Source organism: Dendrobium catenatum, unplaced genomic scaffold (genome assembly GCF_001605985.2).
Source record: "Dendrobium catenatum unplaced genomic scaffold, ASM160598v2 fragScaff_scaffold_1676, whole genome shotgun sequence".
NCBI lineage: Eukaryota > Viridiplantae > Streptophyta > Magnoliopsida > Asparagales > Orchidaceae > Dendrobium > Dendrobium catenatum.
This window is the reverse complement of record NW_021320138.1, coordinates 2,153,460-2,170,957: the sequence shown is the minus strand read 5'-3', so window position 1 is coordinate 2,170,957 and position 17,498 is coordinate 2,153,460. Positions and strand designations below refer to the sequence as shown.

The window sequence follows — 17,498 nt, the reverse complement described above, 5'->3', positions numbered from 1 at the left end:
TATATATATATATATATATATATTCATATATGATTTTACTATATTGATTTGATTTTAATAGTCTTTACTAAAAGTTTGATTTGATATTTTATCTGATTTCTTTACTGATTGATTTTACGAATACGACGATTGTTTCATAGATTTGACGCTCATACTGGTTTATTGCTTTATAGACTTCCATAATATAATATTTTATTGTTTATAAATTCTACTAGTACTGCATATGAATTTTATTATTTATGCATTAATTCAATGATCATATGAATGTAACTTCTATGATTTGACTGTTGGCATGCATATTGCTCATTTGCCGCACTTTGAATTAAATTGTTGATGCAAGACTATAATGCTTTTAAATGAATGCAATAAGAACTTGCACGATTTTGAAAGGAACAAAGAACCATTAAGACTATTAGCTATTAAACGAAAATAGAAAAATGTAAAATGGCTTAGGCCAAATCACATGCTAAGCACTTGAAGTATAAAAACAATATAGAATTTCAACAACATGCAAATTAAGTAGTTATTCAACAAAATCCCTAATCTAACATTGAGATAAGCAACATTGAAAGTACGCTTAAACCCTATGTTTACTAAGTGGAGGTAGAGGGCGAAGCACGAGAACTTTGCGATTAAATCACCACTTACAAGGTTAGCGGATTAAAAAAATAAATGACTAGGGAAGTGTTTCACCCTTGTTTTGTCCCGCAATAATTTTCCACTGGACATTGGCAAGTTGCTCGTTGATGGTCTCCGAAAGCATGAAGATGATGTGGTACACATACTCTTCAATGGAGGCTGAAGTTGAAGAAGGTGGAGTCGAGGATGTTGACGTTCCCTTGCTCGTCGTAAGTGAATCCGTAGTCAAGCTCCGGATCGGCCATTCAGTGATGTCGAAGAGTTGATGCATGGAAGATGATCGTGGTGGCTTTCCTTGAAGACTTCTCTAAAGAGAAAGAAGTTTCTCTCAAGCGTTGAAGTGGAGAAGTGGGCAAGGGTGGCCTGCCAATGAAGGAGGGTAGGGCTTAAATGTGGTTTAGATTTTGTGGAGGAAAATTAATTAAAAAAACTTCTTAATTAATCCCTTTGATTGAGAGTAATTAAAGAAGAGAAAGAGAGAGAGGGGTGACGGGCAAAAGAGGGGAAGCTTGGGATTTATTTCCAAAACTAAAGATGATATTTTGGAAAGTAGTAAGGAGGTGGGGGCTCTTGGAAATTTTGGCCAAGAGAGGGGTATGAGGGCTTGAATTATTTCCAAGAGAGGAGATGAGCTTAAGGAAATAAATCCAAGGAGGGATTAAATGGGGGCCGACAGTATAGAGGGGGCTAGGGAGGGGTTTAAGGAAGCTTTCAATGCTTCCTTGAGTTAGGGTATTAAATTTGGGAAAAGATATTTCATCCCAATTTAAATTAAAATTAAATAGGAAGGGATTGGAAACTTTCCTAAAATATGATTGGTATTTTAGGTAACTTTTCAAATTCAAATAAATTTGAATTTATAAAGTAGTTGAGTTGCCTAAAATATTCAAATCCAAAGCAATGATGGAGGGAAGGCCAAGGGGAGGGCCGACGGCTAGCATTTTGACCGTGGGTGGTGGTGGGGATGGGGGGTTTAGCCGACGGTGAGGGTGAGGCTAGGGTGGCCTGCGGCTTGGGGTGGTGGGCCGGTGGTGTAGGGTGGAGGGAAGAAGGGAAGACGAAATAAGAGAACTAACCACAAGCCCGAACTCTTCCAAGGCTGGTGGGTGATGCGATTCCCTCTCGAAGGGTTTTCTCTCCCAAGCACTCTCAAGCTCTCACAAGGAACTCAAACACTATATATTTTTTTTTAATTCATTCATTCATTAAGCATGAAAAAAGAACATAGGGCTATATATAGCCTCATACAAATGACTAAAAAATAAAAGATGACAATGCCCTTTGGGCTTACACATGACCTTCCTTAAGAGGTAAAAGCGGAAAATAACAAAAGCAAATACAAACATAACATAATAAAAAACAAATAAATAATACGACTCAAAAATACATCAACTCGATCGTGGCCGTAGATCAACGGCCACGTCTCTGATAGACTTTCCAAGTTCCGATGTCCCTATCAATTGTAGGGTTTGATGATCTACTGGACTTTTTAAGCTCATTAATCCTGCATTCATATCGAATATGTATTCTGCAATGCAGCCCACCTACGCTCCCAAGTGATCTCAGGCTCAGAATTTTACATTTACATTTGTGTGAGTTTGCGATAAATTCACTCAAATTTCAAAAAAAAACAAGCATTCTGCATTCACATGACATGACAGACAATCTAATTTTATAAGCAAAGATGGGTCACATCTACTGGGAAGCGTAAAGTAGAAGAGACCTGTAGAAAAGTTATATCCCATTGGCATTTTATATGCCATGTTGCAGATAATAATTTCTATCACGCTTCGCATTCATCATCTTTGTATAGTTAATAAATGAAAGGTACTTGACTACTTGCTTGAAAACATTTTGTTTCATCCAAATATCTGCTACTGTCATGGATAGAAATCAGATCCCTTAACAAATTCTTATCATGATACTGTGCATCCATGCTCGAGTGCTCCTTGATTACCCTGTTTTAATTGACTTACATTATTCTTTTCGATTTTGAAATATAGAAATGTCAATCCTTTTGCTATGTTTTGGGTCAATTTTCTGATATTTATCACCATCAGAGTAATACAAGTTTTACTATCGTTTATGTTCCTCCAATCTGCTTTTCCTCAGCATCCATGCTAGAAATAGCTGCATTAGTTCAACAGGATAGATTCTTATATTCAAGAAGTATCTTCATACCGAATATTAACTCCTTTTATGATGGAATGCTTTGTATGGATCAGATTCTCTTCTGTAAGTTCTGTAAATTTCTTCTTCCATTCCTAATGAGTTGTCAGCAAAATGACTACATGTCTCTAATCTCCCTTGAAAGGATAATTTACCAATAGTCACCACAACAACACAAGCCATTGTTGAAATGGTGATAGATGCTTGAATCACCAACAACTATCTCTCTTCCTGTAAAACTGGATATCTTTTTTATTGCACTATGACAATCATTGCAAATTCTGATATTCTTCTTAACAAGAACAGGTGTTCCCAAAGCCGACGAAATTAAGCCAAAACTGACTGCTAACCTCACACTATGCCTACATGGAAGATTTGCTTTCATTGTCACAATATCCTGTGGGTTAAATCTGGTAACCAAAGTAGTAGCATTTTCACCTATCTGCATGGACAGTATATCTAATACTAGCTGAATTGTATCAATTTCATTATGTGACCTATCTCCTGCAGCAAAACTGCTTGTCTTACAGTTTAGCTCGACAAAGCTCATTCCTCTTGTCCTCTGCAGACCATTTTCCTTCATGAGAGATCTCACTCTCTCTGCATCCTCCCACCTGCCAGCACCAGCATACAAACCATAGAGTATGACATAACATCCAGTGTTATCATGGTCTATGTCGAAAATTCTTTTTGCTGCAACTTCTGCTACTTGGATGTTATTGTTATATCTGCTTGCAGTTAACAAAGAACCCCAAATTCTGGAAGTTGGAACCACAGGCATTGTCTCTATCAATTGCAGAGCCTTCTCCAGATCTCCAGACCGGCCAAGAAGATCAACCAAGCATCCGTAGTGCTCGATCTGAGGATTAACTTTATGTTCCTTCTGCATGATATCAAAATACATCCAACCTTTATCTATGAAGCCACACACACTGCAAGCTGACAACACAGATAAAAATGTGCTCTCATTTGGTTCAAAACCAAGTTTTTTCATGTCTGAAAACATATCTAATGCGTTATTGCCAAGCCCATGAAATGCATAAGCAAGAATAATTGTGTTCCATGTCACAACATCTCTACATAGCATCTTATCAAACACTTTTCTTGAGTCCCTTAGATCCCCACATCTTGCATACATATATATGATGGAATTCTGTATCAAAGTGTTGGATTCATAACCCAATTTGAAAACATAGCCATGAATCTGCTTCCCGTGTGGCAGCGAAGTCAGTTCAGAGTATGCCGGTACAATGCTTGAGATGGTAAATGCATCAGGCTTCAACAATGGCTGTTCCATCAGTAATCTTAGGAATATATCAATGGCTTCCAAATTTTTTTCATTCTGCACATAAGCAGATATCATGACATTCCATGCCACCAGGCTTTTTTCAGGCATTTCATCAAACAACAACTTGGCAGATCTCAGCTCCCCATTTTTTGCATACATAACATTCAATGCAGTCTCAAGAAACAAATGAGGAAGCAATCCTCTCCTTATAGCAGCGCCATGAACTGATTTCCCATGAGATAAAGTTCTCAGTTGGGTCAAAGATGGGAGCAAATTCACCATAGTTATGGCATTCTGTTCTATATCACTCTCTTGCATCTTCATGAATGAAGCAAAAGCCATCTCATGTTGGTTGCTGAGAACATATCCATTTATCATAACATTCCAAGCCACAACATTTTCCTTAGGCATCAAGCTGAACAATCTCTCAGCATAAACAATTTCTCCACAATTGCAGTACATATCTAAAAGAGTAGTCAAAACTTTGATTTCCAGTTCAAAGCATTGCCGGATTATGTGACAATGAATCTCCTTCCCCTTCTTTGGTAAACTTTCCAAGCAACAAGCTTCAAGGGCGCTCAGCACTCCAAGCTCATCAGATTTCACCCCAAAATCCTCTTGCAATTTTCTAAACAAAGACAATGATTTCAGTCCTTCACCATTAGATACATAACCCTCCATCATTGCATTCCATGAAACTGTCTCTCTTATAGGCATCTCAATAAACAATCTTTCCGCGGATTCCAGCAATCCCAGCTTTGAATACATTGCAATGAGAGAGTTGCAGATATAAATATCTGAGGGGAGTCCAAGCTTAACTATCTGTCCATGAATCGTCAACCCTTGGCTCAAAGATAGCGACTTGGTGCAGGATTTGATGACAGAAGGGAAGGTAAAGTTGTCTGCAAGATTGCCTGCATTTTGCATTTGGTAGTAGAAATTGATGGCTTCTTCATATTGCCCATTGTTTGTGTATCCTCTGATCATCACATTCCAGTGGAAGTTTTTAGGATTCTTAAGAGTTTGGAACAAGGTAAGAGCTTTTACCATCTGCCCAATTTCCACGTAGGAGTTGAGTGTCCGGGCAACAGAGGAGGCCTTAAGGTTGGGTTTTTGCCTCAGCTTTGAATCTGAAGAAGCAGAAACAGATTCTTTTTTTATGAGATTTCTTGTTTGGTCGGATGCAGAGGTTTGATTTGTGGTGGAGCTGCTGTAAATGCTGTGTAAAATTGCTCTTGCTGTCATATTTGCACATGAGAGAAGAGGTAAGTGAAGGGGATGATATCTAAGAAGATGAGAATTTGATTTTGTTTATGCTGTTATTTTCCAGTTTATTTATCAACGGAGGTTGGTTGAGATGGAGCCACGTGGGAAGGTAGAAGATGCCTGGTATGACTGATGGCCTGAGACAAAAAAAACGCGCGGTAGAATTGAATATATAATTATCTCAATTAAGATTCTTGAATAAGCTCTGTTAAAGAGATATAAAGCAATGTAAGATGTTTGATTTATTATTATTATTATGAATAATTGAATATGAATATATGTATAGTATAAATATAAAAATATTATATGAAATATATTTACAAAATTTTTAAAAATATAATATAAAAGTACAATTATAAATATAATTTATAATAAGAATAATATATCCACATAATATATAAATTTGTAGTATTTAAAAAGCTATATAATTAATTTTTATAACATATCCCATTACGGATTCAAATCTTCTTTACTACGACCTCACTTCTTCAATGGGGCAAAACAAGTGTGGGCTTGATGCCACTGAATGGCCTCACCAGATTCTACCGAGATATTAGTTACACCGCTGAACGCTCCCTTTGGAGACCCCAGTTCTAAAAAAAAAAAAATTGTATTATTTTGAAAATTATAAATTTCATCCCTAAAAAGAGTATGTAATTGTTATCAATAAATTAGTCTTGTGTATTACCAAAAAGATGAATATTGTTATCATCAATTATTTTATAATATTCTTGTTTTATTAGTCATATATTTTTAATTTAATTTTATATCAACAAGATGTAGCTTTTCTTTTTATTTATTTCTTGTGTTCTTGACTATTTTTCAACTCTATTTTTATATAAATTAGATCTAAAGAGATTCTTTAAGAGAATAGCTGAACAAAATGAGAATGATAAAACTAATATTTTTTCATGTGATTTAAAAATTTAACTGTTATATAGAGAATATAAAGATTCATACATACATAAATTTTTTGTACATACCCCATCGTGGCACTTTCCAATGTTCTGGATTAGCAGATCATTCATTGCACATTTGTAATTGTTGTAATGAAGATCAGAAGATCTGGTATGTGGGCAATCACTACAGCACAAGAAATGTTATACAAACAATAAAATTTATTAGATTCCATCGTTTGATTTATGCTTCATTTGAGACAGCTTTTTTACTACCTCTTAAAGCAGCTTTCTTACTACCTCTTAAAGCAGCTTTCGAGTACAATAATTTTAACTATGGTACTGAAAAACTATTTTAAAAAGCGGTCCCAAACGAAGCCTTAATCAATATAAACTTACTTCAAACCCTATAATTTATTCAAATAGAATAATTTCAAGCACACAAATATGTAAAAATAAACTAAAATTCTCATTTTCCAGAAAATACTTCATTCTATGTATGAAGCAACAAAATGCCCAAATTTGCAACCAGATATGCTGTGCTATGATATGCCTTTTTCAAAATTTGTAGTTTCCAGAATGCCCTAAAGTCATTTGTTTTCTCTAAGGTTTCGTTTGGGACGTCTTTTTTACTGCTTTTTAAAGCAGCTTTATAGTACAAAATTTTTAATTTTTTTGCTAAAAAGCTGCTTTAAGAAGTAGAAAGCAAGTCGTCCCAAACAAAGCCTAAATTAAATAGATCGCGGCAAACTAACTCAGCCTAGCATCTCCTCTACTATGTATCTTCTTATTTTCCTGGGTGCATAACTCAAGAACACCCAAGAGAAATAATTGAACAGGGTGGCTTTGATCAGGCATAACAATTAGCTCTTTCCATCAAAACTGCTAATTAGCACCAATCAGATTTCTGATGACAAATGGCAAGATTCCACCATGGTTATAGTACGTTAATTCGACCTGTTACAGCATGAACATATACGGATTATCGAACCGAAATATTTGAAGAGTAGAAAAACGCTTAACTATGGGGATCAGAGAAGGAACCACACATGATTTTTTTGGAAGAAATACAAAGCATTCTTCGGATTATTTGTATGTGCCTATTTAGTCCCACTATATTAAATTTCTTCAATTTATTCCATCTACTATATAAAACTGATCCCAAATAGTTCTTTAAGGGATTTAATTGAGATCAATTTTGCATCTCAATTTCTGTTAATTTCTATATGAGGGATTATTTGAGATCTAATTTTGAATAGTTGGACTAAAGTAGGGAAGTGTTATATTTGTTTGAGACGGTTTTTTTAATGCTTTCAAAATTAGCTTTATAGTATAAAATTTTCTGGTTCAAAAAATTTTTGTACTAAAAAAATTGTTTTAAAGTAATAAAAAGCCGTCCCAAATGTAGCATAAATTAATGACATACAAATAGTCTGATGACTATATTGAGCTCTTCCTAGATGAGTATTGTTTTGATTGCATTCTCTCACCTCTGTGTCAAAGCGAACAGTGCAGGTGAAGGTTTTTCCATTATCCGTTGTAACAGTGACATCCTGACCAGGTTTGATTTCACTAGCAGTGGCTGGGAGGTGAATAGTGAAGCGTTCATGGCCGGTTAACCCAAGGGTCTCTGCATCTTCGCCAGACTTGAAACATAGGGGAACAATACCCATTCCTACAAGATTGCTGCGGTGGATTCTCTCAAAGCTCTTGGCAATTACAGCTTTGACACCCTGCAAATAAGCCATGAAGTACCGCTGAGAGGACGATAGAATGGAGAGATGTAACAACAAGGGGGTTTGATTCAAGGTTAGTAAGGTTAAAGAAGAGTTACTAATAAAATATTAATGATGCCGGAGTTATTTTGTCATAAACTTCAGTCTATGTATTGGCCACATATTTAGATAGTTTGACCTTATGTTTTCTTTAGGCTTATTACCTTTTATGTAGCCTTTCAAATACTATAAATAAGGGGTAGTGCTTGTAATGGAGGAGAATTGAATAGATTTGATTTGACTTTAGTTTAATTTTATGTATCATGAATTATATTCGGGTGGTGATTTGTTCCAAGAAGTTCTTGGATCTGTGCCCGAACACGGCCACCGGATCATCAACGTAGATTCGTCAAGCCCCCTCCGGTCCGGCGTCATGAAATTATAAGGGAAAGCTTTTATATCATGGTATATTGATAAAAAGAATAATCCAAATGAATCTCGAAGTTGTTGAATTTGTTTTGAGATTAGTACAATACATAAGTAAATAATCAAAATATGCATTACACTAATGTTAGAGTAAATCCAATAAATTTCAACTCCATCATGATAAAAAATTTAGTCGGAACATGCTGCCCAAATTTAATTTTTCAAATTATAATCTTCCCAAATTGATTAATTAGCTGTGGCCCGTTTATTAGTTAAACTGCATGAAGTTACAAAAAAAAAAAAAAAAAAAAAAAAAAAAAAAAACTCATTTTGCTAAATGATGATTCCTAGATTTGTACGCAACATAGAAAAGTACATTGAAAAGAAAACAACTATACCAGAAGCATCGGTCCCTTTGCAGCCCAATCACGCGAACTCCCGCTCCCATATTCTGCGCCAGCCAAGATGATTGTATCATGACCAGCGCTTCTATATTGCTGCTCAATAAAGTTAAATAAAAAATAAAGAGAATTAGCTTCTCAAAACATGAATACTAGAACCAACAGTCAAGTTATAGGTCATGTCTCATAGTTCTTAAAATGGAAAGGGAGCTCTATCATTTAGGTTTTGTTTGGGACGGTTTTCCTATTGATTCTTAAAACAGCTTTTTAGTACAAAAATTTTAAGAAGAAGAAAAAAAGCAGTTCCAAACGAAGCCTTAGTTTGAAAGGTTATGAAGATTACCATTGCAGCATCAAAAACAGAGCATTTCTCTCCCGAGGGAATGTGAATTGTTTTAGGCCCAACTTCACCTTTCAAGAGCTTATTGACGAGGCGAATGTTGGCAAATGTTCCCCGCACCATCACCTCATCGTTTCCACGGCGACTGCCGTAGGAGTTGAAATCTTTCCTTTCTACGCCACGCTCCATCAAGTACTTGGCAGCAGGGCTGTCCTTATGAATACTTCCAGCAGGGGAAATATGGTCGGTTGTGATGCTATCACCGAAGCTTAGGAGACAGTAGGCATCCTTCACAGGATGGGGGCCAGGGGGGGACATTGTCATGTCCTTGAAGTATGGAGGCTCATGAATGTACGTCGATAAGGGATCCCATGGGTAGAGAGTGCTGGGCGACACCTGTAGTTGATTCCACATGGGATTTCCCGATGTGATTGCTTTGTATGTCGATTTAAACATGTCTGGAAGAACACTTGATTGCACAACCTACATAATTATGAGATAGAAAAAAAAATTTAAATCATCAAAGAGATGTCTAATGAGAAATTTGCTATAAAATCAAAATAAGCTAAATAATAAAAAATTACATTTGCAATTTCTTCATTGGATGGCCAGATGTCATTGAAGTACACCTTTTTCCCGTCTTTTGAAGTCCCAATGGCCTCTTTGTCAAAATCAATGTCAACCTGCGATGAAAAAGATGGAACGTATGAGAAGAAACTACATAGAGGATTAAAAGACACTAACTATCCCTTAATTTTCAAACTTGATCCCACAATTTCTCCATTCATACATATCTTGTACACTACATCCTAAAGAATTTAACAGGGAGAATAGCTACGCAATCAGGAATCACTGTGAAAATAAATATAGTAACAATATGGCAGAAGGCTTTAAACAGGTGAGAAAGACTAATATTTTTAGTGAATCAGATTGAGAAATGACCCTTAAACAAGGCAAAGCTCTCAAAAGGAACAAATAGCATTATCATCAGAATAAATGACATGCTTCTATCATTATTCAATCGTATAGTAGAACCCTTGGAAGCACGAACATGACACGACACGACATGAATATAGAACACATTAATTATTGAAAATACAGGACAGGGATAAGGCTTGGACACGACATTATAATTTTTAAATAGTGCACAAAAATTAAATAAGCATAATATTAAGAATAACAAACAAATGATAAGTCGATATTATAATTATTTGTCTAGCTTATGATTTCCAAAAAAATTAAGTATAAATTGTCCAGTATAATATAAAAAATAAAGAGCATAAATTATCTAGTACAACATCAAGATTCGGCTATTCACTAAAAGAAAAAAATAGGACTAATTTTTCATCATGTATTTGTCTTTGGCCTCTAATATTATCATCATTAAATATTATTAGTTCCAAGTCTAACTCACCAAGAGAAAAAATTGCTCTTTCTAAAATTTCTATATCATTAAAGGCGTCAAGGCAATCTCCAACAATATCCCATATCTTATTATCACATTCCATATAAATTGAGATATTTCATGAAAGAAGATGAAAATTTATATGCACATAAACTAAATCTTCAACCCTTTGTAAAGTAATTTATCCCTTTTTCATTGAAACCATTAGGTGAAGATGCTTGGAAGAGGTGTGAATGAATGAGTATGTGCTACAACTCTCGGAAACTTGGCCAACAAGTTCTATCAAAATTATTTGAAGTAGAGGTATTGAAACTCTATGAATCAACCATCACAATTTTGAATCCATCCTGCATCTATCATGTAAAGATTCTTAATCTCTAAAATTCTCTAGATACCCAAAGAATTCGGCAAGCTCTATATTCATCATTCTTCACTCATTTGAAAAACAATGTTTTAAACATGTTTTTTCTCATATTTGAAATTTTTAAATTTCCAATGGAGAATCACATTGAAAGTCCTCTTAAAGCCATTCTTTATGTGAATATCTTCCATGAATATAAAGAAAATAAAATCATATAATTACTATTTAACAAAATTAAAATTAATTATAAAAGATATATTGAAGTTTACTTTGGATTTACAGAGTTGGAAAAACAATATAGAGGTGTATTTATTTTGCTCCACGTATCCTCCAAAATATTAAAAATAACACTCCAAAAATTTGAATCTTCATTATTTAAATTTCTTTCATTTTTAAATATTGTTTCTTTCACATTAACTAACAATGAATCTCGCATCTCATAAATAGCGTAAGCATGACTTATCTGAGTCTACCACTCCAAGCATCTGATAAATAAAATCACTAAAAGTTAAAATATAATTATTATCCCACGATAAATCATCAAGCACTTTTTTCTTTCACTTATCTTGTCATTCCAATATCATACTCAGAATAACATAACTACTTCTCACGGATCACGATGAACCCAAATGCATTTTTTATTTGTTTATATCTTCTTAATATTGTTATAACTGAGGTGAAACGATTTCAACCATGACAAGTATTTTCAAACTTTAGAAATTATTGAAGATGTAAAGTCTTATAGATTGATTCATGTTCTTTCTCAAAAGGAATATGGTACTTGTGGAACAAATGAATCCCACTTTTTAGCCAGTGGATTCCATTCGCCTTGAAGCAGATTGTAATTAACCATATTTCCCCTAATGTGTGATATTAGGGTTTATTTAGATCCATGTCTTTACTTCTTATAAGGGCAAAACCTTCATAGTTAATTATCCCTCCTAGCGCGTAGAAGAGAACTCTCGATTAAGGATGAATTGATTTTAGGCGTGTAACAATTTTAATTTTGGTTGTGGGGGATGAAGGTAGACTCGATCAAGATCCCATGCCCCCGTCATCCCATGAACATCATAGGTTTCAGTCTACCAACACTAACAATCATTGATTGTAGTGTTCAGGAAATCTAAATAGCAGCCATGGGTTGCTTCCTCTCAGAGATCCCGAGTAAACTAAAGTGAATAGAAATTGTGATGATTGGGTTTAGGATGGGACTCGTGGTTCCGCTTGGGAGTTGCTCGTATATTTAGATTAAAATTGGGTCTTAAGACTTCATTTAGAAGTCGCCCATATGTTTAAATGTGGGTAGGGGCTTACGGCTTTAATTTGAAGTAGCTCAGATAGTGAGTCTTACGGCTTCCCTGGTAAGTAGCTCGTAGGTTTATATTTGAAAAGAGGGGCTTACTGCTTTCACTTAAAGTAGCTCATATAGCAGATCTTATAGCTTCCCTTAGAAGTAGCCCGTAGGTTTAAGATTTAGGATTAGGTTACTTTTACCTAGAGATTTTCTCTAACATGTGGGTCTTACTGCTTCTATTAAAAGTAACCAATATAACAGGTCTTAAGACCTCTATTAGAAGTTGTTAGTTGAACTTAGGTTAGCAGGGGTTTAGCTTAACAGGGCACTTTAGTAGCAAATACTTAGTTTTGTATTTTTCGCCACCTTGACACCTATAATAGTGTCTTGTTTGCAATAGTATCTTCTGACTCGTAGTAGTACCTTTGATTACTTGTTTGTTTCAGCACTAGTCTTTCTAGCAGTAGTTGTTTTACTTACAGTAGTTTTTACTTTTAGCATTTTTGTTTTCGTTGCTTTTTTTACCTACTGTACTAGTATTCTGCTTACAATAATAGTTTTGTTAACCACTCTATTTTGACTTTTGTTTACTTTTTTGCAGGTATTCATGGATCAAAGTTGCAGGAGTTAGAGCTTGTAGCTGCAAGGTCTGCCAGGTGCTGGAGCTTGCAAGGAGCTGGAGTTGGAGCTTACCAAGAGCTAGTTAGGTTTGCTTGGGGTTTTGGAGTTTTCTTCGTGTTTTCTATTTTCTTAGTTTTAGGAGTTTGGTGCTTAGTTGGTGTGCATTGTACTTAGGTTTGTATGGCGTAACTATTGTTCTATATTTTCTTTAAGGATTTTATTAAATTTAAAATTAATAGCATTCAATTAAATGAAATTAAAGTTTAAATTTTAATTTAAAATAAACTCATCAGCTCGTTGATTCAAGTATATTTTAAAATTACTTAATTATTAATTAAATTATGAATTTAATTTAAAATAGGTTGCTTAATTAATTAAATTAATTTAAAGGTTTAAATTCAATTTATTGATTCATTAATTAGAAGATTTTTATCTTTATTTTTAAATTAATTAGTTTAATTGAATTAAAGTTTGATTTTAAATTAATAAAATTTTCAATTACTTAAACCATAATTTATAATTGAATTTAATTTTATTTTAAAATTAGTTTAAAGTTTAATTGAAAGGTTTAATTTTAAATTAATTAGTTTAATTAAGTTAAAGTTTGATAGTTTAAATTAAGTTAGTTCATTTAAAGCTTAAAATTTAATTTAAAGTTTTAACTTTATTTTAATTAAACTTTTAAGTTGAAATGATTAAACAATTATTCAGATTAATTAATATTTTATGTCTACATTTACCTTAACATAAGCTAAATCTAATATATCTACTTTCATAACCATGTCATCGGAAGGCAGTTGTTTTATGTGAACAAAAAATCTAAGACTAACACTCTCTAATCTTATCTTCCGTTGGAGCTACTCCAACCTTTTCACGTATATGCTCATTTCGTATCCTATCTCTAAGAGTAAAGCCACTCATTCACCTGAGCATCCTCATGTTTGCAATACTTAACTTAATATTATGCTTCTATTTTAATGACCAACATTCTGTACCATAAAGCATTGCAGGTCTCACCACTATTTACATAATTTTCCCTTAAGTAGAATATTCAAGAACAATATTCAGTTAACAATAAAAAAAATTCCAAAAAACCAATTGTAACTATCAATTTTTTTTAATACGCCTTCATAATTATGCAGCAAAAGGGCATAAAGTAGAAAATTTTCCAATGAATAGTTGTTGTGAATTGTGACATTGCCAATAAAGGTAGCAGTTCTTTAAAATAAAGATTAATGGAACAAAGATGTCTGAAAGAAAATTTCAAAGCACAACAGTCAGAAAGTACTTTTAAGATAAGAAAAGAATAAAATGAATGCATACCGTGCCGGCAAGAGCATATGCTACCACAAGGGGAGGAGAGGCGAGATAGTTAGCCCTGGTAAGAGGATGTACACGTCCCTCAAAATTTCTATTCCCAGACAACACGGCAGCAGCAACAATATCTAAAAATTAACCATCATAAAAGCTGCACTAGAACATATTTCCTGGAAAGGGAAATCTACATGGCATCTTATCATCGATCAAACAAATAAGAAAACCTACCATTCTGAGAAATAGCAGAAGCTATTGATTCATCTAAGTCTCCAGAATTTCCTATACAGGTTGTACAACCATATCCAACGATGTGGAATCCTAGCTGATTTAGGTATTTCTGTAAACCACTGAATAGGCAGTGGCAAAATATTAGGTACTTCTAAAGCATAGTTATTATGAGCTTTTTAGCACAAATGTTAATCTTTACCTTTTTTCCAAGTACTTTGTGACTACTCCAGAGCCTGGAGCTAGGCTCGTCTTTATCCATGGTTTCACCTATAAACAATGAGAAACCTATAAGAAAACATATTAAAGATACCGCCAAACAAATTTATCAAAGAATGAAAAAAAAAGAGGAGACAAAGCATAGCTCAAGAGGGGATTGATTGGTGTTGGTGGGTCACAAAAGGAGGGGCATAGGAAGGGGAAAAAAAAAAAACATCCAAAACAAACTAAAACGTAATTCAAGAAATCTCATTCCATTTGCACCATATGCGATCCAAAAGATATATCCACTTCATCCAGCCAAATTAACTGTAGGTACTTCAGAGGGTTACTTGACAAGAAGCTCAAGTTACTTGATCAATGCAGAAGATCTACCAGCGGTCTATCTTCTTCATATGTTCTCAATTTGTCTCTTTGCATGTGTTCATAACACATCAGGAAAAAATATAGGGCGAAGTGGTTAACGGTCTTATATTTGGTTATCAGCAGGCTAAACTTTACAAATATTTGCCAGAGGTTTACCATTTTAATGACCACAAAAACTTTAGAAGTTCATGAGGTCAGTTGGTCTTAAATGATTAGCAAAAATGTTCTGTGAAATGCCCAATAACGATCACCAAAGATTCACATAAATTGATCATGAGTTATATTCATTTAGACAGAGGGAAATCTTGCTTGAAAACAAAATTCAGGTTCATAATTTTAAGCAAGGTGAGAGTTCTATTCTGTAGTGCAAATTATGACTAAAACTAAAAAGTACGAAAATAATGGCAATTTTTTACTTTTTTCAGCACACTAAGCCTGTTATGTTGGTTTTTATCTACTAGCATTGCCCCAAATGTTGATGTGGTCCCGAAAAAGAGCCTAAAGTTGTAATTTTAGTTTTTGTTGTGCGAGAAGAAAGTATAATGTCACTGCCCGATGGGACACTATCACCTTGCAGTTAACAAGTGCCACCGACTTATCCACTAATATTGCACATTCAAAAAAAAATTTCATTTATGATGACTGGAATCACATGGGAAAATTTTGGTAGACAGAAGAGAGAACTTGTAGAATGAACTATCTAACTTTGTGGATGGGTTAACTTAAACATAGTTTAGTTTATTAAAAAATGCCATGTATGATCTTCAGAATAGAAGTTCAGACACATAACGAGTTATTTGGTGAGTTTAAGATTTTCCAGATATAAGAGAATGTTTTAGATTATACAAGCTCGTCTCATACCCAGCTTATTCTTCACATGACTATTTGAACAACCAAAAGAATGAAAATCTGCTGCCAAATTAAGCAAGGCATCACATAAAACTAAAGTAAGAAATCCAAAATTCAACCTCAAGACCCAATTCACAAGCTTTCTTTGCAACCAGAGCAGCTCCAAGCATCACACTAGGATTTGAAGTGTTCGTGCAACTGGTAATTGCCGCTATGACAACATCTCCATGTTTAATCTTAGCTGGCTCTCCATTGAAAGTAAAATCCACAACTTTCTTTTGAGATTCCTTAGGTATAGCAAAACCCTGAAGCAACATAGCGACAAACGATCAAATGGGGTTCTAAACAAAACTGTGCTTTACAACATTGAAAAAACAGGATTAATGTGAAACCATGCATATGATTTGACTAAGCTTAGTAGAATATCAAACACATAGAAAATCATAATATAATAAATTTTTAAAAAATTATCTGAACATGTATCAGCTTGTTAATGGTCTGCTAAAAATTACTTTTCATGGGTTTTACATTACATCAAGAAAAACAACGCAATGTTACCCATGTTATTGTTGCACTTTAAAAATTATAAGTTGAATGCTTTTACTTGCTGTACTCACGGATTTCTTATAATCTAACAGAAAACAGCAGCTTATGTAAATCCCGAAAATGCCAATTTTAGAAATCACATGTTTTTCGATGCGCCGCGACGAGATTTAGGTGAATTTTTCAAAGTCATCAGAATTTGACAAAAATAATTTTATAAAATTCTACACAAAATTTTGAACAAAACGATATAAAAGACATTGATGAGGACATCATCAGCAAATTTCGACATGTGTGCCATCGGAGACACCGGAAGATCGACGGCCACGATCAGGAGCTTTATTTATTTTGTCATGTTATGTAGTAATTTATTTTATTTTAGTTTTTCCATTTTTACCCTTATGGGTATTTGGTCTCTATTGTAGCCCAATGGGCATTTTAGTCTATTATTTCCTTTGTCATTTTAGGCCTATATATATGGTCATTTCTTATGTAATGGGTTAATGAAGATTTGAATGAAAAAAAAATTTGTGTTTCTACTTCTTCTTCTTGCATGAGGGCTTGAGGAGGGAGAGAGCTCAAGGGGAGCAAATCGCAAGGCCCACCAATCTTTGGAAGAGTCCGCGGCTCGTGGTTAGGTTTTCTATCTTCTCCTTCGTATTCACCTTCATCATCCTTCTCTTCCACCACAAGAAAATCTCTTCCCAACTCTAGTTGCCGCCGCCCCTTGGAAGCCCACCGCCGGCCACTTCCACGGTCCAGGCCGGCCACCTTGCCGGCGATTTCCCCCACCCGTCCAACCCCTCCTTCCGCTTGCTTCAAATTTGAAATTTGAATTTCAAATTTCAAATTCTTTCCTAATTTGGAAATCCAATTTCGGAAAGTTTTCATGATGGAATTCAATTTCAATTTGATTTAGATTGGAGTTATGAAACCTATTGCCACGTCATCATCCTAAATTGGAAGCTTATTCCCTTGGATTTCCCCCTCTCTCCCCTTAGCATGCCGCCGGCCTCTTCTTTGGAGGAGCCCCATTAATGCCATCATTAAGGCATTGATGACGCTTGAATTTGAAATCAATTTCGAATTACTTTTCCCTCCTAATTCCTTTAAAACCTGAAATTAATTTCAGGTTTTAAATTAATCCCTCCTCGTGTT

General features: G+C 34.6%; 2 protein-coding genes across 2 annotated transcripts; both read right to left on the bottom strand.

Annotated features, from left to right (window-relative positions):
• Window positions 1–2,541: 2,541 nt before the first annotated feature.
• LOC110096850 (pentatricopeptide repeat-containing protein At4g35130, chloroplastic) lies at window positions 2,542–5,511 on the bottom strand. The gene has a single exon (XM_020822971.2). The coding sequence runs from the start codon at window positions 5,339–5,341 to the stop codon at window positions 2,960–2,962; it is 2,382 nt and encodes a 793-aa protein (XP_020678630.1). The 5' UTR covers window positions 5,342–5,511; the 3' UTR covers window positions 2,542–2,959.
• Window positions 5,512–6,704: 1,193 nt separating this feature from the next.
• LOC110096828 (aconitate hydratase, cytoplasmic-like) lies at window positions 6,705–16,129 on the bottom strand. Its single transcript, XM_020822950.2, has 9 exons — window positions 15,917–16,129; window positions 14,566–14,633; window positions 14,367–14,485; window positions 14,145–14,266; window positions 9,725–9,823; window positions 9,144–9,623; window positions 8,798–8,896; window positions 7,749–7,991; window positions 6,705–7,215 (listed from the first exon to the last, which is right to left on the bottom strand). Exons 1-9 carry the CDS (start codon window positions 16,112–16,114, stop codon window positions 7,144–7,146), a joined length of 1,500 nt encoding a protein of 499 aa, XP_020678609.1. The 5' UTR covers window positions 16,115–16,129; the 3' UTR covers window positions 6,705–7,143.
• Window positions 16,130–17,498: the final 1,369 nt, after the last annotated feature.

Coding starts and splice junctions, on each gene's coding strand:
- LOC110096850 (XM_020822971.2), bottom strand. CDS start 5,341: ATGACAGCAAGAGCAATTTTACACAGCATTTACAGCAGCTCCACCACA.
- LOC110096828 (XM_020822950.2), bottom strand. CDS start 16,114: ATGTTGCTTCAGGGTTTTGCTATACCTAAGGAATCTCAAAAGAAAGTT. Junction 9,824..14,144: donor CATATGCTCTTGCCGGCACG/GTATGCATTCAT, acceptor TTTTCATCGCAG/GTTGACATTGATTTTGACAA. Junction 9,624..9,724: donor CCAATGAAGAAATTGCAAAT/GTAATTTTTTAT, acceptor ATAATTATGTAG/GTTGTGCAATCAAGTGTTCT.